Source organism: Crotalus tigris, unplaced genomic scaffold (assembly GCF_016545835.1).
Source record: "Crotalus tigris isolate CLP2741 ecotype Arizona unplaced genomic scaffold, ASM1654583v1 scf7180000017548.2638350, whole genome shotgun sequence".
Lineage (NCBI taxonomy): Eukaryota > Metazoa > Chordata > Lepidosauria > Squamata > Viperidae > Crotalus > Crotalus tigris.
In genome coordinates this window covers 663,707-686,357 of record NW_024096466.1, presented here as the reverse complement: position 1 = coordinate 686,357, position 22,651 = coordinate 663,707, and the positions used below count along the sequence as shown (strand labels likewise).

Here is a 22,651-nt window from a genome sequence, read left to right as displayed (position 1 = left end):
ATGAGTTCTTATACTCACATTCTATCTTTAGGCATTGTTCTTCTTCATTTCCTGAAGTTCTTCAGTAAGCCAAAGTGCCTCTGATCCACAAAAAGGATATTGAAGACAATCTTATTAGATGCTTGACCGACCTTAACACTTGGCAGAATTATCTGCCAGGTTGCTGGGAAAATCCCTAAGCATCCTCTGGGACCTTCTGGATTTATCAGGTGCCTGAGAGAAAACAGCTTTTGCTATCTTGGAGAAGTTTTGTGTGGTGATGAGGATCACTTGAACCAGAAAATGTTCCAACCATGGAAAAGGACTCAATAATGTCTTCCATCTTCATATTATATAGCAACTGCTCCAAAGAAAAACTAGGTCAAATAGATCTCAGCTTATGAAAGTCAGTCCTAAAACTGCCTGAGATGGGTCTGTAATTTTCATGGTCTTTATGAAATCCTGAACTTTGCCAGACTGGCAGATTGTCCAGGGTGCAGAAATAGAAATTCCCCAGCAGTAGTAATGGAGGGAAATCGAAAACCAGTATGATGATCCTGCAAGCTCCAGAACAAGGACCTTGGTCAGAGCTAAGCTGTTGCTAAAGATTATTGCAGTGTCCCCTTTCTTTCAGGAAGGTCTTGGTAACATATATCAAATCCTCTTGTTCGTCTGTCCCCAAGTCATAGATGAACATGGTTTTATTGATGGGAAGACTCGGTGCTTAGCAGCAACAACTGGAGAACAAATAGTAGTTGTGGGAAAGTAATTTGAGCTTAATATTCCCTTTTCCATAAACAAATACAACTTATATTTATGTACATTCTTTGTGAGAGTTGTTAGAATCTATCACAGAATTATTCAAAGAGTAAAACACAATTTTTCCTTAGTTAAGTGCCGATTCTTATTCTCCATTTGCCTAGGGTTATGTTTGTTTTTATAATTTTTATTTGAATCTGGATTTTATATTTTTTAAATTGTTTATTTTTATATTTGTTATTTGATTGCTGTGTATCTCCCAAAGTCACATTTTGTGAGATGAACAGCTATATATAATTAATAAAATAATAACAGTTATAATGATATTTAGTTGTGATTACTTTTAGGTTCCATTGATTCCAGACAGTCTATCATTTCAAGATAATATAAACTAGTCTAATAACACAGCAAAGCCTGATAAACTAGTTCCCTTATCAGTATTTAAAAATATTACTTGTTACAATTCATTTCATGAAAGAGCTTGCCAGAATAAAAAATCTTTTTTAGTGGTGGCTAAATGATAGCAAAATGGAGAATTAGGAAACTTGTTGGGGAAGATTCAGAAAACTATTTTTCCCCTTTTCTTTTTGAACTTTTCTTGGAGATATATGAGCCTTTAAAAACTTGTTTCCATAACTGTTGTACATTTCCTGTAAATATGAACTGAAGCAAAGTTTTTGAGGTTGTAAGTTTAGGCAGCAGATGTGTTCTGAATGTGAGAACTAGAACTATTAACCCCCATTGATTTCACCACATCTTTGTTTCTTCCTGCATTGGACAGATGTACTTTATTTTAAGGTTCTGGCTGGAAACAGGAATATAGGAAATTCCCTTGTATAGAAGAGTCACTTATTATTTTTATTTCTGAGATGGAGCCTATAGAGGTTCTGAAAGCTTTCTGCTACATAGAAATGATGCTATCTTATGTATTAGGTATATACTTCACAGTATGATAGCTTCTAGTAAAAAAAAAAATCTAAATAAAGAAATGGAACAGGGAATTGGTGACCTTGAAGAAATGGACACCATGTTGCCTGATAGTTACTTCCTTAACCTGTTGTAATCTAGATAGAGGTAGTCCTTGAGATAAGACAGCTCACTTAATGAACATTCAAAGTTACAATAGACACCCCAAAATTACATACTGTTTCAAAGTTAGAATGGCTGTAGCACCCCTGCTGTCATTTACCCTTACCCACGGGGATGTTGTAGTTCACCTGACTCTTTCTCCCAATCCCACCCCTGCCATGCCCATCACCCATTGCACTTACCTTTTGAAGCTCTCTGGTTCTCATGTTAGGGAAGGAGGGCAGGCCACATGTCCCTCGGCCCTGCGGAGGCAGCCTGAACATGGTTGCCATTTTGATATGCCTGCTTGTGGGTGGGGACAAAATGGCAGCCTCCAGACAAACCGCTTTATTTTGCTGCCTTAACAATGTCTGCACAGAGCTGCTGAAGCTTCTGAATGCTGCAGAAAGTTTTTGCAGAACTGTGTAGACCTCATTAAGGCAGCAAAATAAAGTTTGTCCCTGGGCCACACAGTGGCAATCTGAACTCAGCCGCCATTTTGTGGGTGGGATGAAATGCTGGCTGTTTTTGGACCTGTGCTATGCAGCTGTAGAAAGAAGCAATTCGTCCCGGTGCTCTGGAAGGCCTTGGAGCTCTTCTAAAACTAAGTGAGGAGGAAGATGTTTGGCCTGGTAGGGTGGGAATCTGGCCTAAAGATGGGAATGGGAAAAGAACTGTGGAGGACTCAAGGGGAAGGAAGCGGAGCATAGGGTGTCTTGGGATGAGTAGGCAAGGCCTTTGTCATGATTCCGACTAATGAAACACTTCAAAGAACTTCCAGATATTGTTTATCCTAAAAAGTCTTTTATTCATGTAACAAAATGTTGGCACGCATGAATGAGGTAGGATCAGGAGAAGTAGGCCTGGGTCTAGGCTAGGCCTCTAAGGACCTCCCCACCTCTGAGGCATCCCATGCTCCACTTAAAGACCCAGGCAATTGTTTAATGATTCATTGGGGAGAATAGGAACAGGAGGGTCATTAGGTGAGATGCTTCAATAACGACCATCACAACATGTGACTGTAATGGCAATATCCATTACAGTCATATTTCGAGGACTATTTGTACAATGGAATGCAAGTTCCATAATCTTCAGTGAGTCTGGCTGGGAGAATAATGGGAATAGTGGTCCATGATACACCTAACAGTGTTGCTTTACAGGACACTGGACTTCACGGACTTCAAGCTTGTGCCAAGCTTCCTGGATTCCATATAAAAGATTTTAATGCACATTTTCCTTTTGTAATGGAAGTACACAAAGGAAACAATATATGTTGTTGGCACTTGCCTAGAAGAGTACATTTCTTGAAATTTTGGCTAGAATTGTCTTATTCTAGCAGGTGTGTGCACATGTGAGAAACTAAAAGCCAAAAGCCATAAGCTAAAAAAGCTTATGGCCTTTCCATTTGGTGAGTGGAGAGAGCTTTGCATTCTTTACCTTTGGCTTTGTTCCATACAAGTGGAAAGATCTGCAGTTTTGTCCTGTTTATTGGCTGTTTGGAACAGATGGGATAGATATAGGTTCTCTTTTAAAGAGCTGAAGTCTATCTAGTGTATTGAAAATTAAAAAAGCAAAATTGCTAGAGAACAATGTATTGCTATATAGTCTGCATTTTTTTAGATATTGTTTATGCAAGAAAACCAGAGAGGGTCTACAGCCCTGCTCCTTTAAAGGACTATCTCCATTTACAAAAAATGTAGCTGAATTGATCAATTCAGAATTAATTTAAATTTAATCTCTATTTGAAAGGGATGAGTTAATTGCTCATTTAACTTCCATCAATCCTAAGTGATCAGTGAGAGAGATGGTGTAGTCTTGGACAAGCAGATATTTATTTGAAACATTTATAAACTGACTTTTAAAATACTTCCAGAGTTAGTCTATATTTAATTTGTTTATTGTGACTTAGTTGCTGCATGACTCCAAACCATGACTACAAACTGCATTGTGGACAGTTCACAATACATTAAGCTATAACAAACATAATACAAAACAACAAGATGAAATCTTACCACTCGATTCAAACACATTTTACAAAGGGCTTCATCCATCCTAACCCAACATAGATAGTCCTTGTTAAGCGACTGCTTTGTTTAGTTATGTGTTAATGAAAAAATAATATTAGAAATAAGACATTTGAGACACTGTGAGATGAAAATGCATTGATGAGATTTGAGAGATAGGTAATTAACTTGGCATGGTTAGGGGCTGAGACTTCTCTTTTTCTGGGGTACATGTTCTTTTCTCCCTTTACACATTTTTTTTCTCATAAAGATTGTTAAATTCCCTGAAACATTTCATCAGTAGCTTCATAAAGTTTTTCCAGTATATGTTTATAGTCAAGTTGAACCAAGGGTTGCTCCATTTCAAAGATAATAAAAAACAGTCTGTATCATTTAGTAGAGGCTGTGTTCAGAGAACATTTAATCGGTGTCCACCCCCACCAGTACAGCTGTTAATTTTCTTTGTATTTTCCCTTTTATGATAATCTGAAAGACAAGGTCAGTCCAATCCTAAAAAGAGAAAGTTGCAATTTTAATGTTTTCCACAAGGTGTCCTCAGTACAATGTAAAATCTTCTCCCAGAGACCAGGAATCTCCTAAACAAGATCAGGAAACTCAGTAGCAGATTCAATATTCACAAAATTTTCCAAGACCCCAAAGTGAAGGAAAAAAAAAATAAAAATAGGAAAAAAAAATCACTTTAAATTAATTCAGTCTATTTAAGCTTCTTTTCTCCACACTCACAAACGCCACTTTCTTAGAGCAGGGAAATAATTTCAAAAGTGCTTTTTACAGGCACAAAAGAAAAAGGAGAATCAAAAGAGGGAAAGAAAAAAGTCTCACCCAGCTCAGCCACAGTGGTTCCTGTGCTTAGATGTTCTTCTGACTTCTGGTTGCAGCGGCTAGATGAACGCCCATTTTACTGGCTGTTCTTTCCACCATCGGCCCAAAGGAGCAATCTCAGTCCCTGGAAGAAGCTGCCGCTCTCCCAAGGATGGCGAGGACCTCCTCACCGGTAGCCACCACTCCAAGGCGGCTTTTCGACCCGATTTAGGGTCTACTGGCAGCGGAGAATCAGCTGGCAAGGAGAGCCGTCTCCTTGCACAACTGCGAGCGCCGCGATCCCGAACTGGAAGTAGAATATATTTATTGATGGTTATATTTCAGTAGATGCCATGCACTGGCTTTGAGATTTAGATATATATTCCTTGTATCACATGTCTGTATATAAAAATACATCTATGCCACTAGCTGAAGTGATTATTTAATGCAGTTTGCAAGGAGTTAAAAAAGCATAAAACTGCAAAAAACCCACATAGCTTTGCTTGCAGAGCTGAATGGAATGTCATTTCATTACAGTCAAGTGTTAAATTACAGTATTTCTCATGTAAGGAAAATAAGGTTTTACCAAGCGTTACAAAATTGGTGGAGAGAAAATATTTCTGCACAGGAATTAGTATGTAGTCAGTATATGGACTGTAACATGGCAATCATAGCATGTGTATTTTCTTTGTAAGTTCATGTATTAGTTTTGTGTGGGAAGCTCCAGCTCAGTGCAGCCTCCCAACACAGCTGTATGCAAGAATATATATATCTATGTGATTGCATTACAGTTTCTGTGCTAGTTTCATACTTGAAATAGGTTTTCATCTAGCAATTTGGAAATGTTAACAGTCTTAAGAGAAACAGCTGCTCTGTGGCCAGCAGGAACAATTTCTTGTTGGGCTTAACTTAAGATAAGAAACAGATTATTCTTTTGATTTTAAGATATATGAATGAGAAAATTGTGGGTATACTTTTCTATGGTATGTTATAGGGAAATTAACAATGTTATTGCTTATTAAGTCAGACAGCTTATTTAAATTACAGATTGACACAGTTAAGAATAGTTGATTTATTGTTTACTTTAGAGCCTACTGCAACTTTGGCACATGTGTGAATAATCAATGCCTAACTTAATTCAAACAATAATGCTAGAATTATGATTTGGGAATAGAGAATTACCATTTCTTGTTGGTGTTGGTCTTATTTGGAAAATGGCACCAATGGAGCCTAGTTTTCCTAAGCCAGGGGTGTCAAACTCACAAGTCACGTGATGTGTCGTGATGTATTGTGACTTTTTTGCCATTGCCGGCAATGGGGTGGGCACGGTTTTGCTACGTTGCATCTGGTCCATGGGCTGGCAGTTTGACACCCCTGTCCTAAGCCCTCTTAAGAAAGGATTTGTATACAGACAAACATACAGAGAATCTCCAGGTGATTCAGTTAAAGCTTGGTTCAGTTAAATCAAAGTAATTAATTACCAAAGAAAGCAAATGAATTTTTTCCCACCAGTTGGTAGTAGTTTAGAATATAAATTGGAATGACTAAACTGTTTTGTTGATTATGTGTTAAAATTATATCCATAGGCTCACAGGCAGCAATTGATTAAAAACAAAGTTTTAATAAGCAAGGTATTAAATGCAGTATGAATGTACCCAATACAGATCAAATGATGCTTAAAATAAAGAACCAAAGTCTTTCCCCCCCCCCATGATATTAATTAATTTGAGGAGAAGCAAATTATAATTCCCAGGACTTAAGTCATTTTCTCAGCATAAAGCTACAAGAATAGTGTTCTTGACAGCAGAGACCAATATTTCAGCAAGCTGTTTGATTAGAATAGACAATAAAACATTATTTATTTTCCACCATGCATTTTTAGCCAGAGTTTATCAGAAGGTTAGGTGGGATCAACTGATACATCCTCAGATAATTTGCAATATGTTGGTAGAATTTCAAACTCAATATAGTTTAGCAACAAGTAAAAGCCCTTACCCCTACCCACCAATCAATAGGTGTCAATCCTTAGAGGTAGGTAAGATGAAGAAATAAGAGGCAACAGAGATTATAGGAATGCCTTATATTATTATAGGGTAGAATAACAGAATCTTGAGAATCTGTCTGTTTCTTTCTGCCCTATCTTGTAATACTTTCTTTCTGAAGCAAAATCAAGTCAGAGTTATTATGAGTTTCTTTTTCATGCTATCCACTTTTCTAGGCCTGAGTTATCTTACTTTTCTCCTCTCTTAATAGTTCATTGCTCTCTTCTCTAGGTCAGATCTACTGCTTCACGATATGTTACTAAGGATGTTTTCTTAAAACAAAAACAAAAAAAACTCAAAGGGTAGACTCAATGGATCATTTGGTCTTTTTCTGCTGTCAGTTTTCTATGTTTTTATGGTAGAGGAAACTAGGAGTAGAGTTTTGTATGGAATGACACTTAAACTTTGCTCCAGTACTGACCAAAAATTTCTAGACTCCATTTCATAGGCATCCTGATGTTAAATTTCAGCACAATTTTCAGGAAATATTCAATTATCTGGACATCGCCAGATAACTTCTTGTGTTATAGCCCTATTGTTAACAGAGCTAAAACATTTACTAGTACCTCACTGTGTTTTCAACAACCATGCTGTATCATTTCTGAATCAACCAAGAAGTGTTTTTTAACACTTGAAGATGTGTAGACTTCAAATCTCACAATTCTATAATCTATTATGGAAGTCTAAAGTCCATACATTTCGCCAAGGTGGAGAAATATGATCAAAAGAGCTTTGGAAGAAAATCTATTCATCTTTTTCTAGAAGGTAGATGAGCGCTCTCCAAAATATTAATGTATGGAGAGAGCACTACCACTACAAGGAAAATTTGTAGAGCGCACATTCTTTTTATGGACAATTTCCCAAGTTGCAGTTTTGTCCTACTTGGGATTTGGGTTCTGCGATACCAAAATCTGCTTTTCCAAAGCATTATATCAAAATATTTATTTTGCATCCAAATGAGCATGGGATGTTTTATTAGAGATTGTGAAGTATATTGCAGTCTGTTTAGTTATTTTCAAATGAAATGCTGTTGCTACTAAACTTTGGCTTATTTTTTATAGTGATTAAGATGCTGGCCTAGAAATGAGGAAATTGTGAGTTCTAGTCCTACCTTAGGCACGAAAGGTGGTTTATCTCTTAACTCAACCACCTCACAAGGTTGTTGTGGAGAAAATAGGAAGAGGAAAGAGTATTATGTATGTTCACCACTTTGAATTACTTATAAAGTGATAAAAGTACAATAAAAATCAAATAAATTAGTAAGTTTTATATTTCACTCCTAATATTTGGAGCATATTGCTTCACAGTTAAGAATATGCTAAGCATATAGCTTTCTTTTAGTTTTTACTTAATCATAAGAATGCTTTGCCAATGATTTCTAATTTTTGTTGTTGTTTCTTAAAGGAAAACGCCAGATCCATCATTTAGGGAACCAGCTGCAACTAAATCAACATTGTCTTGATACAGCCTTCAACTTTTTCAAAATGGCAGTGAGCAAGCACTTAACTCGTGGGAGGAAGATGACCCATGTCATAGCAGCATGCCTCTACTTGGTGTGTAGGACAGAAGGCACTCCGCGTATCCTTTCACTGCTTAGCAGTCAGACCATTTCAAAATGTCTTGGATATTTCTAGGACTGTATGAATAGAAGGTTATTTTCATATTTGTTAAAGCAATAGAAAACCATTCCAAATTGGATAAAGGTAAACAGTTGATAGAGATTATTAATTGATGGGAATTATTAGATTTAATGGCATTTGGGTAAGGGTATGAGTTGGAGATAGTCCATCTGATTAGATTATATCACAATGTGATTATTTTTCAGGAGAATCTACATCTAGACCAATATTATAGTTCTAAATCCTAAGTGACACATAAGTTCTGAAGGGACTTGTTGACTAGGTAACATATGACCAGTTCCTGTCTTGTATAGGTATAGTTAAGGATGATTAAGTAATAGATGTAATTAATGACAAATACATTCTAATGATAAAAACTGTGTGATTGATCTGGAGTCTAGTCCTTTATGCTAAAACCCTATCCTATCTGCTTCTGCTGAGCAAATGGTTTATTTTGAATTTTTGTACTTTTTTGTTTTAATTTCATACACCTGCTTTTCCTGTAGCATTTTCTAGGTTTTGTTAGATTTCTGGGTATGTTTCCATTTTTCTACATTATTCTTGTTAAGAGTGAAATTAGATTCTGATGTCCAGACAGATAAGAGATCAGGGTAATTTGAGACAAAGACCATATTCTTTAAATATATAATAAGCAAAAAATATTCCTGCAGGAATCTTGTTGAGTTGAAGGTGAAAAAAATCAAACAGGAAAGGAAATAGTAGATACTAAATTACTTAATATAAAGGATTATAGGAAATACATAGAATACAAAATAATAATAAAAAAGATGTGTTGTATGTAATTCATCAGAAGTTGGGAAAAATAAAAAAAATATACTAAGGAGAGAACAGAGAAACTAATGGTGGTTGGGTGGAGAAAGTGAATTTATTACATTATCCTTGATTTATCATATAATCCATGAAAAAAGGTTATTGATCATCTACTCATAAAAATAATTAGATGGTTTGGCTATTGGCAGTCATTTCTGCTTTTTAAACTTTCCTTGATCCAACAAACCATTCAGAATATGGGGCTCTTTATCCTTCCTTATTTTCAGATAGGCTGTAGATTAAAATCATTTCCCTCCCGTTGATTGTACCATTTATGGGGTTAAACAGCTTTTTCTCTCTATTAAGGCATCCCAACTTGCACACAAGTTCATGCATCCTAGGGCTTGCACACAAGTTCATGCATCCTTGAACTTGCACACAAGTTCATGCATCCTAGGGCTCTGAGGGTTCTTAGGGCTTGAGTCCCTCAGACTGGGAAGTCTCCAGAGGATGCTGAAAAAGTAGCTGATAAACATGACAAGAATGCCTGGACCATTGTTGATATATTGCAGTGTTTCCCAAACTTGACAATTTTAAGGCATGTGGACTTCAACTCCCAGAATTCCACAGCCAGCATTGCTGGCTGTGGAATTCTGGGAGTTGAAGTCCACATGCCTTAAAATTGTCAAGTTTGGGAAACACTGATATATTGGATCTTGATAGAACTAAACCTACCTACCTTTCTTTCTCTCTTTCTCTTTCTCTTTCTCTTTCTCTTTCTCTTTCTCTTTCTCTCTCTCTCTCTCTCTCTCTCCCTCCCTCCCTCCCTCCCTCCCTCCCTCCCTCCCTTCCTTCCTTCTCTGTTGGAATAGACTGTCTAGCCTGTTACAGCAAACCTTATAAATTTAACATATGTATTATTGAATCAGCTTTTCTGGAGAAAAACACTATTCAGTTCCACATTAGATAGTATTTTTCCTTAAGTAAATGCATTTCACATTAGAAAGCAAACTTTATTATAATTCATTTTTTAAGATTTATTTTAAAATGTGAAATACATTGATTCAACATTTGTTTTCCTGCTTTGCTTTAAAATGTTTGAAATATAGAAACAATTTTAAATATTCATTGCCAGTAGTGTTATGAAGGGTATTAAATGTGCACATCACAGTGTATAGATAGCCACCTATATTATGTTGCAACTTTGTTCTGTAACATTTCACATAATTCTATTTATCTGCCATGTTGCCAGGTGTCTGGATTTATGTAGTGCTCTAGTGCCAGACATAATGTTAGCTGCTTGTGAGGAAGATCTTCTTCTTAATGCGGCAGGTCAGCTTTTGATCTACCCAAGATAAATTTGAGAGAGATTTTTTTTTTGCTTTTTTATTCTGTACTTTTGTCTATGGGTCGACTGGTTTTTCCACTTTTATAATGGATAATAAATTGAAATGCCATATAAGTAGCAATTACAAGTTAGCTACTATATTTTACTTAGGGTTTCCAAGAGAACCAGACAACAAACTTTCCTCAGTTAAAAGAGAAAGGTCTTATTTTAAAAGGGATAACATTGCAAAAGTTGTCAGGGGGACTTTTCAAAAGAGAGCCATTCATCATTTTAAAAATATTTCCATATGTCTGGCGGTGCGGCTGTTAAATATGCCCTCTTTTTTGACAGGTGGAAATATTTAAAAAATGTTTTATGAAATAATATTAGCATGTTAATATTATTTTATTGGCATAAACTGCTTCAGTTTTCCTCTTGCAATTAACTTGACATCTGGTCCTCAGAAAGAGGTAGTACATGAGAGAGGCCATCTGGCTTAGTGATTTATGTGATTCTGTTACATAAACTAAAACAGTGAAATGGATGACAATTTTGTGAACATGGGCAAGCTGGATATAATAGAATGATTTCATTTGTACTGAGTTTCACCTAACATTCCTGCTTTCTTGCTTTTTCCTAATACGTTGATTACTTTTGTTATTTTGGATATGCCATTTCATTAGAATCAGATCTTATGAAGAATTTAGGGAAGCAATCTCTCTTTCTGGGCAGCTAGATACATGGAAGAATACCTACAGAGAGGGGAATAGTAGTTTAATGGTTTTCATGTTGAATGGCTCAGCCTCTAGCATCTCCAGTTAAACATCAGAAATCAAGTAGTGGATAAGATATTTGCAAAAGGTTTGGACAACTGCTGCCAAGCAGAGTGGACTGTGATCCTGATAAAAGAGAATATTTGTAGCTTAGGGATGATCTTTGGGGTCCTTGGAGCTCTCCAAGCTTGGCCGTTTTCTTACAAATGTTTCATTACCAAACTAGGTAACAGAATCAGTGCTAGAAAAGAGTGGAGTTTGCTTTCTTTTTATATATTAGTGCCCTGTCAGTATTGGTGGGAGTGGTCTTGGTGCTTTCTTGATTAGGCTGTTGCTTACTGTTGTCTTGCTTGTTTGAGTTTGTATTTTTTTGATTGGGGTATAGTTTACTTCTCAGTCGTTGGCCTTAGTATTAATCTTGATGTAATCTCTATGTGCCTATAGATGGCTGATTTATCTGAATACCAGTTTCCAGGAATTCTGTAGCAGTTTTGGACTTGGCTTGGTCTAGGATGCTCACGGTTTCCCATTTGAAACTATGATTAAGTCTACTCATAGAGATAAACAACATCTACATACCATTCAAAAGAAACAATCAAAGAGTCAAAAAGGGAATAAAAAGACCAAAACACCTCTACATCAGCAACCAATATCAGACAAATGGTCTGGTCTGTTGAAAAGTCCCTATGATTCTTCTATTACCATACTTGATAATGCATCTTAGTTTGAAATGAGAAGTCCTGTGCTTATCCATGTATATCTATACTGTCTGCATCTAAAATATAACTTCTACAAATATGTATATTTATTGCATACCTTCAGAATATTTTTCTTTCTTCTTAATCCATATTTCTTTTTATCCAAATATTGCTTTCTTTTTTCTTTTGCCATCATTCATGAATATTAAGAATAAGTGAAAAGTCTCAGATGTAAAAGTTGGTTGAGTTAACTTGCTTGTCACATGATGTGTTGCGACATATCACGACTTTTTTCCCCAATGCCAGAGCTGGGGCGGGCGGTGTGACACATCTGGCCAGTGGGCCAGCAGTTTGACACCCCTGACCTAAGGGGTTGAAAGACTGCTATTAAGGTGCTCATAGTATCAAAGGGATAGTATTCCACTGAATGAGAATAGCCTGTGTCTTTAATATCATGGGAATGAAATATTTTTAAAGCTTTGCTGGACTTTCAAAAAGCAGTTTCAACAACATCACTTTTCTTGTCTCAAGGAAAGGCTTTGGGAGGAGTCAGATCTGTTAGTTTTGGATCATGACCATTTCTGCAATGGATTTTGATGATACTCAACCTGTTCTAGGACCTGATCCTATTGAATTTTCCATCCACATGTTATTTGACTGTTCTGAATGTGGATGACTTCTGGGCTAAAATTCTGTACAGTTCTTTTGCTGACTTCACTAGAAGCAGTCTTAAACATAGTAATATCGTCTAGAACATGCTGGCTGAGGAATTCCAGGAGTCAAAGTCCATAGATCTTAAAGTTGCCAAGATTGAGAAACACATGTCCAGAAGAAAGCTGCCTGTGTATTTTCCTGGAGTAAATTTGAGTTTTTCTTTGATGTTGAGTACTGTTTTTATGTTTACATTTGCTCTCAGCCTTGCATATAAGTTGAGGTGTTTTTTCAGTACAGCAAAATAGGAGCCTCAGATTTCATCTACACAGGTCTATTTATCAATGAAACAACACATCTGTGAACCCTGTCTCTGACAGAATCTGCTGTGTAATTCTGAAGGACTCTTTGAAACAGATTTCAACAGAGTGCATGAGGCTGTAGGTAAAAGAAGGAGGTAAAAGCGGTTATGTAAGCAGAAATGTGCTTATGCAACGATAGGTATCACTTTTTAATGATATTTTGAATGGTGTTTCTTTTGGTATACCTTTAATTTCTTTTCATCACCCGCTAATGGAAGGTTTATTGTATTGTTCCCCAGGCACTGTGATATTCACTTAGAACATTCTTCATATCGGAACAAGAGAAAAGTTTCTTATATGCTTCATCTCATTCAGAGCTGTCTATTGTGACAAGTCTCTATGATGTTGGGAGAAATCTTTTCTAATTCTGGACTTTTATTTCTTTGGAAATGGATTTTTTGGGCTATCATCTGGTGTTAACAGAATATAGGAAATGGCTTTCTATTACTGAGAATCCTTTCTATGCAAGTACTGTTTTTTTTTAAATTTGGATTTTAACTAAAGAATGGCAATCTGACTTCTCTCTGACCCTGTAATTTCACTTCTGCATCGTATTGGGTGAATTACGTGCAGGAACTTGTGCTATGATCTTGGCAGGAAAGTACTTGCTACTGCTTTTTGTGGCATAAGCAAATAAAGGAGGCAGCCAGGACCATTTGTTTTTCAAACTTCCAATGGAAGGTCAGACAGGATGAACTAATACTGTAGTCATTCTGTTAGGAAGTATAAAACCTCTGGCATCTACTACTAACTGGGGAAAAAATTCATGATAGAAAAAGAAAGGATGAAGTACTGATCCAAAATCTACCCTTCTTCCATTTTCCATGGAATAGTAATCGAGTAAATAATGGAAAGTCAGATTGATCTCCCACTGACTATATGGACAGAGTCATGCGGTTTACTTGGCACACTCATTGCCTTCTTCTCAGATGGTTTTTATAGTCTGCCAGTCTAAAGGTAGCCTTTTGCTTATTAGTCTCCCATTTAAGTACTCACCAAGTACTCACCTGCTTAACTTCCAAAATCAGACAAAAGCCAGAAAAGAGCTGCTATTTAACTGTTCTTACAAGTAATATATTATAGTTTATTTGCTTGTTCTTTGTGGCTTAAATAGGATTTGAATATGAATGTACAGTAAGTTTCTCTATTAATATCCAATATTCTTTCTTTTTTGGATGTTTAGAGCATGTTTTCCAAATTTGGTCTTTCCAAATTTCTTATATAGAAATCTATAGACTTGACATGTATTAATATAAACATCTTGAACTTTTTTCTGTTTCTAAGCTGGATTAAAATCAAGGAGTGGTTCAGATACTATCCCAGATTTTAAGCAGCATTCAGTATGTGGAAGAGCTATCTAGCTTTTTTACCAGTTTCACCAGTTATTTGACAATATGTGGCTAAAACCGTATTTGGGTGTCACATTATTTTTCATATGTAGTGTTTGTTTTAGAAGGGAAATTGTATTGAATATGTGGGTGGCAAGGGAGGGAATGATTAGGAAAATTATTTTGAATAATGGAAGATTTGCACAATGGAAGATATTTGGCTTTATTTTTCCCCTTCTAACAATTTTTGCATAAGAGCTGTAGCAGTGATGCTAATATTTCCACTTTCCTGTGTTCATATCTATTCTCACAATAGTGTAACCCTGCCATCGGATCTGCAAAAGGCTATTAATACCAAATTGTATAAATATTTTCAACTATCAGTTTATTAGCATAATTTGCTTATTGTATGTTCATGTCATCATTTTGTTGCTTCATGGATGAGCCAGCAGGAGAAGAAAAGAAGATAACTACATTTCAGAAGTTCTATTCCTTCGAATTCTAAAATATTAGCAGCTGTTGGGCATACATATTCCAGGATGCTTGAAAAACTAAATCTTTTCTTTTTTCTTTTAGGAAGAGGTATGAATTGAGGAAAAGCATTAATACTTGAAAGTGCCAGGATTTAGTTTTGTTTTTGTGCTGATTTTATCAGTAGATACTCTTCTCTGGAATAAAGTATAGCCCTTTAAAATTAAATCAGACCCTGTGAGCTATCTTGCAGACAAATCAGATCATGAAAGGGAGAAAAGAAAAAGAAAAGAAAATGAATGGAACAGGAGCTGCTGGATCAAAAACTTTTGGATTATTGTCAACATTGAAACATGTTTTGGATTATTTCAAAACTATATTATTTCTTTAGAGACAATTAAATAGTGTTGTTCAGAAATATGAATACACAATAAGTTTCTAAAGAGCTTTAGAAAATGGGAATGCCTCATATTAACAAATCATAATTAAATAAATAATATTAATTATATTTCTTATACTTGATGAGAATAATTCAGCAATTTGAATGTTAATTGGAGACTTAGAGATTATTTAAAATACGTTGTTCTTTTCCATTATTTTTCCTTAATTGAATATTAAAGTAGATAAATAAAACTCTTTAAAACCAGGCTAAATTAAGAAAATATACAAATGTTTTAAAAATTTACATTTGAAATTCTCTCTCTAATCTGTAAGAAAATGTTATTGAGTTTTGCACTAATGATATTTAGTTAAGTAATAAAATGTCTAAAAGCAAACAATCAAGCTCAGAGAGCACCAAGGTCTCCATAGTTCAACCCTGAGCTACCTGTATTCTCTTCTATTGGTGCAGATTTATTTAAAACATTTGCATAGTGACCCATTTTAAAGCAAATTCAAGGTGGCTTACAACCAAGAATAAAACAATATAAACACAGTAAAAGCAACAAACAATAAAACAAACAAAAAACCAGAAAAACCTGGCACTGCAGCTATACTTCTTTGATACAACCCAGACATTCCCCTCCCACTCTGACCTCACCTTATCCCAACAATAGGGAGTATGATGATTTTAATGCTGAATCAGATTTGGGTATATAATGGCTTTTCTATGAAATTCACAAATTTGTCCTTAAAAACCCAATGAAAATTCCTTGTTGGCAGGTTTAGGAAGAAGTAAACTTTAACCTTATTAGTTCATTTGAATTTACATTGGACTAAGATAAGCCGTACAGTTTTCTGTGGTATATGTGTACACATGGGTTTATGAATATATGCACTTATAACATAGCTTTTATTGAAATGAAAACATACAGTATTGTAATTACTAAAAGAATATTAAGCTAGCATTGAAAAGCAATTAAATGCAATGGATTGAATGAATGAAGAAATAAATGTTTTCGCCATCAGAACAATGAGAATTTCTGAAAACGTCTGGGAACCTGAGTCACCTTGTAGGTGGGATAGGTGGTATTGAAATTTAATAACATAAATAAACCATCTATAAATAGAAAGTAGCGGAATACTTGACATGGTGTTAGAATGATAGAAAATAAGTTTTTAAAGGAAATAATGTCACGGAAACAAATTATATTTAATGAATAAGAGTTTTAATCCAAAGTGTTGCAGAATAATCCCGTTTGGGCAAAGACATTAATGACAGAAATAGTTCATATGTATTCACAATCTCTAGTGTAGTATCTCTAGACACCTTTTTTCCCCACAGATATCCCCCTTGGGGCTAGCCTGGCTTCATGTTTGATCAGAATGCAGTTGGATGCATATTGGTGCAACCCTTCTGTGGCAAAAGGGTCTGCAGTATTTAAGATTATAAGAGGGAGCAACAATTTTTAAAATACATAGTTCTTCATTAAAAAAAAGTGGGAAACAGAAAACTGGCAAAACTGGCAAAGCAGGATGATTTGTGGCAGAATCATAACTGCCTTATCTACTGTGTTTTTTTTGAAATAAATGCATTTGTATATTTTATTTTTATTGAGATATTTTGTGTAAAGAAGCATCCAAAAATACCAGGGATAGAATAATAAGTAGTACCTGGCTCAGTAGTAGTTACTGTGAAAAGGATCTTGGAGTCCTAGTGGACAATCACTTAAATATGAGCCAGCAGTGCTGTAGCTGCCAAAACAGCCAATTCAGTCCTAGGCTACATTAACAGAGGGATAGAGTCAAGAACACATCAAGTGTTTGTAACACTTTATAATGCCTTGGTAAGACCACCATTGGAATATTGCATTCAGTTTTGGTTGTCACGGTAGAAAAAAGATAGTAAGACTCTAGAAAGAGCACAGAGAAGAGCACCAAAGATGATTAGGGGACTGGAAGCTAAAAGCTGAAGAATGATTGCTGGAATTGGTTATGCCTAGTAGTCTAATGAAAAGAAGGACTAGGGGTGACATAATAGCAGTCTTCCAACATTTGAGGGGTTGCCACAAAGAAGACGGGTTAACCTATTCTCCAAAGCACCTGAAGGCAAAAACTAATCAAGGAGAAAACCTACCTAGAACTAAGGAGAAATTTCTTGAAGTTAGAACAATTAAACAGTGGAATGACTTGCCTCCAGACTTGTGGGTCTCCAACACTGTAGGTTTTTAAGAAGAAATTGGACAACCATTTATCAGACATGTTACAGGCTTTCCTGCTCAAATGGGTTGGATTAGATGACCTCCAAGGTCTTTCCCAACTCTATTGTTCTGTAATCTTATTTTCCCATCCTCATAAAAAAAATACAGTCCATTTGAAGTCCCTGGGATTTTATCACTTGCTCTGCTATTTGTATGGTACTAGGAATAAAGGTTGTTTTCTTTATTATTTTATCAGGGAATTCAGAATGGCAATTCATGTTCTTCATCCACTATTTTTTCCACTCAACAATGAGGCACAAAAACAAATCAATGGAAGAGAGAAGACAAATATAGCCCTATCCAAAATGACATTATCAGTAGTAGTTTGCATAGTTTGCATGACTAAAGAGGCTTTTTGAGCTATAATTTTTCCTTTTTTATATCTTAAACCATGGCTAGGCAACGGCAACCTTCAAAGCTGGTCAGAAGGAATGCTTGTCAGGAGGAATGAGAGGTTAAAGACTTTCCACAGTGACTGAAGCTGTATGCATGAGAAGAGTAATATGTGAGAAATGTAAAACATTGTTAAGCCAGAGTCAGGCAAATCGTATTATGGTTACTATAGTATTTGAACTAAAAGAAATCAAGAAAGGGGAAAGGAAAGGTTCTATGTCTTAGGCTGATGTGATCCCTTTAAGGGTTCCAAAGAAATCATTGCAACCTTTATCCTTCCCCCCACTTTAAAGATTGTCTATTCCTATCCAAACTGTCATATCATTCTCATGAAATTATAACATGTGAAGGCAGAATTTTTGCCTTGGGCTAGGAGAGACACATGGAGCTATTGTTTCTTGTAATTGTTCTCTGGAGCAAGCTGAATCAAATTGCAACCTTTGTGCTGGATCACAGTCAGATTTGCAACAGGACTATGCAGAAAAGATTTGACTGCCTTTCCCCCAGCATATTGCTGGCAGCTATTATTTTGCTAGAGCAGGGGTTCTCAACCTTGGCAACTTTAAGACTTCTGGACTTCAATTGGCTGAGGAAATCTGGGAGTTGAAGTCCACAAGTCTTAAAGTTGCCAAGGTTGAGAACCCCTGTGCTAGAGGCAAATGTTATGTATTTTTTTCTTTTGAAGAGCTTTAGTAAGTGAGGCATGCTTAAGTATCTCTTGGTTTAAAAAGAACCTGATCATGAACAATTTTATCTTGGAAATAAGACTGCCATCTTGGGAAAATTAAGTGGTCTAAAAGTTTGAAGTTATCTTTGTTTTAGTAGTAGTAGTAGTAGTAGTAGTAGTAGTAGTAGTAGTAGTAGTAGTAAGTAGTAGGTAGTAGTGGGTAGCAGTAGGAAGGTAGAAACTCAGGATTGCCCTGCCTTGATTCTCTTTTGTGTAAGAGAGGGGACAGAAAACTTTGGTAGGCTTTTAAGATTCTGTAATTGTACCTTGCAAAAATAAAATAGAGTTACAATATTCTTTGTGGAGTCCATTTCCTGATTTTTCTTACCAGGTTAACCCATTGCACAGAAGAACTTGCTCAATAACTGTTGCAACATCAGCTATGACTTTATATACAGATAACAAACCTGCACAACTTGATTGTACAATGAATGCAGCAGTTGGGACAAGACTTGCCTTAGCCAGAGGCAGTTCAAAAACCTGCTGCCTAGCCAATATGTCTTTTCTCTCATGGAACTTTGCTGGAGAAGTTTGGAGAGTCCAAAATCAATTTCTAACTTTTATGGTTCAGTGTGTGAATTGTTTCCTGTAGGAGTGCTAGCAAAATTTACTACAGATAACTCTGGGTGAGATTTAGTTTTGAGTCTGCTCAAATATGCTGAGGGTATATTGAGGGCATGACAATTATTGGTCAATAATTACAGAAATTCATGCAAAGTATTAGACTTGAGAGGTGTGTATAATTTGATCAGAATGAGAAATATATGAATATTTAGCTGTCTTTGATATCAGGTAGAGCAAATTTGAATAATAGTGATGTTAAAATTGGTTAATTGGTCCTCTTCTCATTATTAAAATATTTCCAATTTTTTGGAGGGGGATGTTAATTTCTAGAGCTGTATTTGGATAGCATGCTGATTTTTTTTTCAGACCCATCTTTGCATGAAACTGACTCCTTTTAAAAGAGTTTTAGAGTAACTGCAGACACCAGCTTTCTGCCAAGATGAAAAAATACGTGTTTGGCCTTCTCCAATTGGATTATATGGATTACTAGTTCTCTACAAAATGTGTACAAATGGATCCTAGAAAAGTTCAGTCTGTACTCTTAAGACAAACACTTAAAAAATAAGTAATGTCCTGCATTTTCTGGGCTTTTCAAATTGTTACAGAAAGCTAATCTTAATTTTGCAGAGCATACAAAGTCTCTGTCACAACACCTAAAGAAAGAAATACTTTAAATATGTTTATTCAAGATCAAACAACATTTCAAGATTTGAAAATTGCAACACTATCAGTTCTCAAAAGTGACAATTTTGGTGATAGACTATGATCAAACAGAGCACTTAAGCAGTGTGTTCTGACAGTGAGAACAATTAATTAATGAAATAACTTGCCTCCCAGAATTATGGGTGTTCCATTATTGGAGATTTTCAAAAATTGACTGGACAACCATTTGACCGGGATGGTGTAAGGTCTCCTGCCTTAAGGAGAGGGTTGGACTAGAACAGGGGTAGGCAACCTTGGCTGTTTTATGATTCGTGGACTTCAACTCCCAGAATTCCTGAGCCAGCCATGCTGAGGAGAAAGGGAGAGATTTCCAAGCTGAGCCATGGTGGCTCAGAAATTCTGGGAGTTGAAGTCCACGCGTCATAAAAGAGCCAAGGTTGCCTACCCCTGGACTAGAAGATCACTGAGGTTCCTTCCAATCCAACTGGAACCAACATATTTCTAAGTAGTCATGTTTCTTTTTTTAGGCCAACAAGATACAACTCTGTGTGGAAAATTACTCGGACAATTCTGATTAATGTTATGTGCATTTACTTTTGTTAGACCAGTACGATTCTTGTCTCCTTGAAAGTGGGTAAATTTTGTTATACTGTTTGTAAAATTAGACATTCTCTGATGAATTAATGATCTAATTGCAATTTTATGTTGTCTTATTTTGTTTGAAATAGAAAATGATTATTTGTAGACTGTAATAAGGATTAAGAATACATAAAGTTAAAGAGTTGTATTTACTGCTTCTTTTCCTGTTTACTACGTTTAGAAAATCTTGCAAGCTTGTGCTGGTTACACCATAATTCTTTTTTGTTAAATGGGCATGAATAGGCTTGAAGAACATTAATTTTTGTTATAAGTGGAGATTAACTGAATTATTATATAGTTCCCTCCTGAACTATAATGACCTTGTAGAGAGAAAATTGTTTTTCGAATTTTGTGTTTATTTTTAAGCTATGTTTTTGTTCTGAAAAGTTCTAGTGAAAAGCAGAATAAAATCTGCCCAGTGGACTGAAGAACTGTACAGTTGGAATTGATTTTATAGAAAAACAGATGGGCAGTCTCAAACCTCCTCTCTCACAAACTCTCTGAGTCTGCAGACGCTAGTTCTGTCTCCTGCCTTGGTGTTTTAAAGGACTTAACATTTAATACACTTTGATGGTTCTACATTTACTGGCCTTCTCCAACCTACTGCTCTCCAGATGTTTTGGATTACATCTTAAGGACTTTGCATTTGAAAAGGCTTAGTTTAATCATATAAAGCAGGGGTGCGGGCTGAATGCATCATAGTGAAACCGCGTTCACCTCATTGGAAAAAAGTCACAATATGTCGCGACACGTCACATGACATTGTGAGTTTGACAAAGTGATATAAGGTTACCCTTGATATTATTTCTGCCACTTTACAGTGGATATAAAAAGTCTACACATCCCTGTTAATCTTCAACAAAGTATCAGTTTAAGGGTGTGTACCTTTATGCAATATATGCAACCATGTTATTTAAGTTTTTGTATTGTTACTTTTCCCCTTAAAAGATTTCAGTTTGTTCAATTGAATTCTACAGCTTATATGTTGTATTAAAAAGTGGAAAAAAATTCTGCAGTGATTTACCTTGGTCTGATTTTTTTACATCTCAAAAACTTGGCATTTTAATAGGAGTGTGTAGACTTTCTGTATCCACTATGTCAGCGGTTCTCAACCTTTGTGTGACGGCGACCCCCGTCACACGGACGCGGCGCGCATGCGCGGTGCGCATGCGTGGCGCCACCCCCTGAAGGGGAAAAATGGCGGATTGCGTTGTTTGGCAACCCCCGTAAAATGGTCGTTCGACCCCAAATGGGGTCGCGACCCATAGGTTGAGAACCGCTGCACTATGTGTTCCAGAGCCGAACAAAATCTAGCAGAAAACAATGGAATTAGTTCTCTTGTAGAATTGCTCTGCCTTTACTAGCTGTCTTAGTACTTCTGTTGTATAATTGTTGGATTCTGTCTTGGCTATATTTCATTTTTTAAGAGTTTGATGATAGGTTTCAGTTGGTACCAGGTTTTCTGATGTTTATTAATGTTTCTTGTAGCCAGAAAATAGTGAAGTTCTGTGCAAAGTGAATGTACAGGTAAAATCCCCCTTTTTATCTGTTTTGTGAAGACTCAGAAGTTGCAAAAGTGGAAAAGGGTAACGTAATGTTCCTTCCTCAACTACTGGATTTCTCAGTTATAGAACATGTGTTTAGCTTTATTGTTTTCCACAATGGGTAGAGGATATGGAATCGCGCAAAGGTAGACAGCGAGAGTGGTGAGTAGTTATTGTAAGGAGTCAGATTGATTAGGCAGGAAAAAGAGGTTACCAAGCTGGAGAGAATAGTTATGTCAAAATAGATTAAATGTCCCTCAAAGGCAGCAAGGAAACTATGTTGGGCCTAGAATATAAACCCCAGAGTATTTTACGACCATATCTGTCATGAATTTTGTTGGTTGTTCTTGGAACTAGATTAGGATGATCTGCACTTGGATAATTGAAAATTGAAAACTAGTTTTGGAAGCAGAGACTATAGTGCATGGGCAAAAGATAAAAAGCTATATCTGGCTCCATTCTGTGAGTCAGGCATTATTACAGATCAAGCAGGAGAAAAAGCTGAACCAAATCATATAATAATTGTAATGCAGCTTTTTGATACCATATAAGTGGGTTACAGCTATTGGTTGCATACTTTTAAATAAAAGCCATTATAAAAGATTGACTAGATGCAATTTAAATGTTTTTTGAATATTAGAATTTTGTTTAAGATAGCCAAATAGCTATTTAGATTTATAGAGTGGATGAAAAGTGGTAGAAATGTTGCATGCAGAGGTCTGTCTGTCTACATGCTTTTCAAAAATAATAGACCTGAAACTCTGCTTGAAGCTGAGCAGTAATTTGCCTTGAGCTCTGAAGCGCTCTTC

General features: G+C 36.0%; 2 protein-coding genes across 5 annotated transcripts in view; one reads left to right on the top strand and one right to left on the bottom strand.

The window, feature by feature from the left end:
* The window catches only part of BRF1 (BRF1 RNA polymerase III transcription initiation factor subunit), a 218,245-nt gene that overhangs the window by 33,756 nt on the left and 161,838 nt on the right, over positions 1 to 22,651 (top strand). For 2 of the 3 annotated variants that reach the window (XM_039336730.1, XM_039336721.1), the window contains exon 3: positions 8,078 to 8,251. In XM_039336730.1, coding sequence (XP_039192664.1) covers positions 8,078 to 8,251 — 174 coding nt within the window. The remainder of the gene's footprint in view (positions 1 to 8,077; positions 8,252 to 22,651) is intronic. The other variant, XM_039336739.1, reaches the window with a different exon arrangement.
* Positions 2,005 to 22,651, bottom strand: part of BTBD6 (BTB domain containing 6) — a 54,403-nt gene continuing 33,756 nt past the window's right edge. For both annotated transcript variants that reach the window (XR_005555983.1, XR_005555984.1), the window contains one exon: positions 2,005 to 4,938. The gene's annotated coding sequence lies outside the window, so the exon portion shown is untranslated. The remainder of the gene's footprint in view (positions 4,939 to 22,651) is intronic.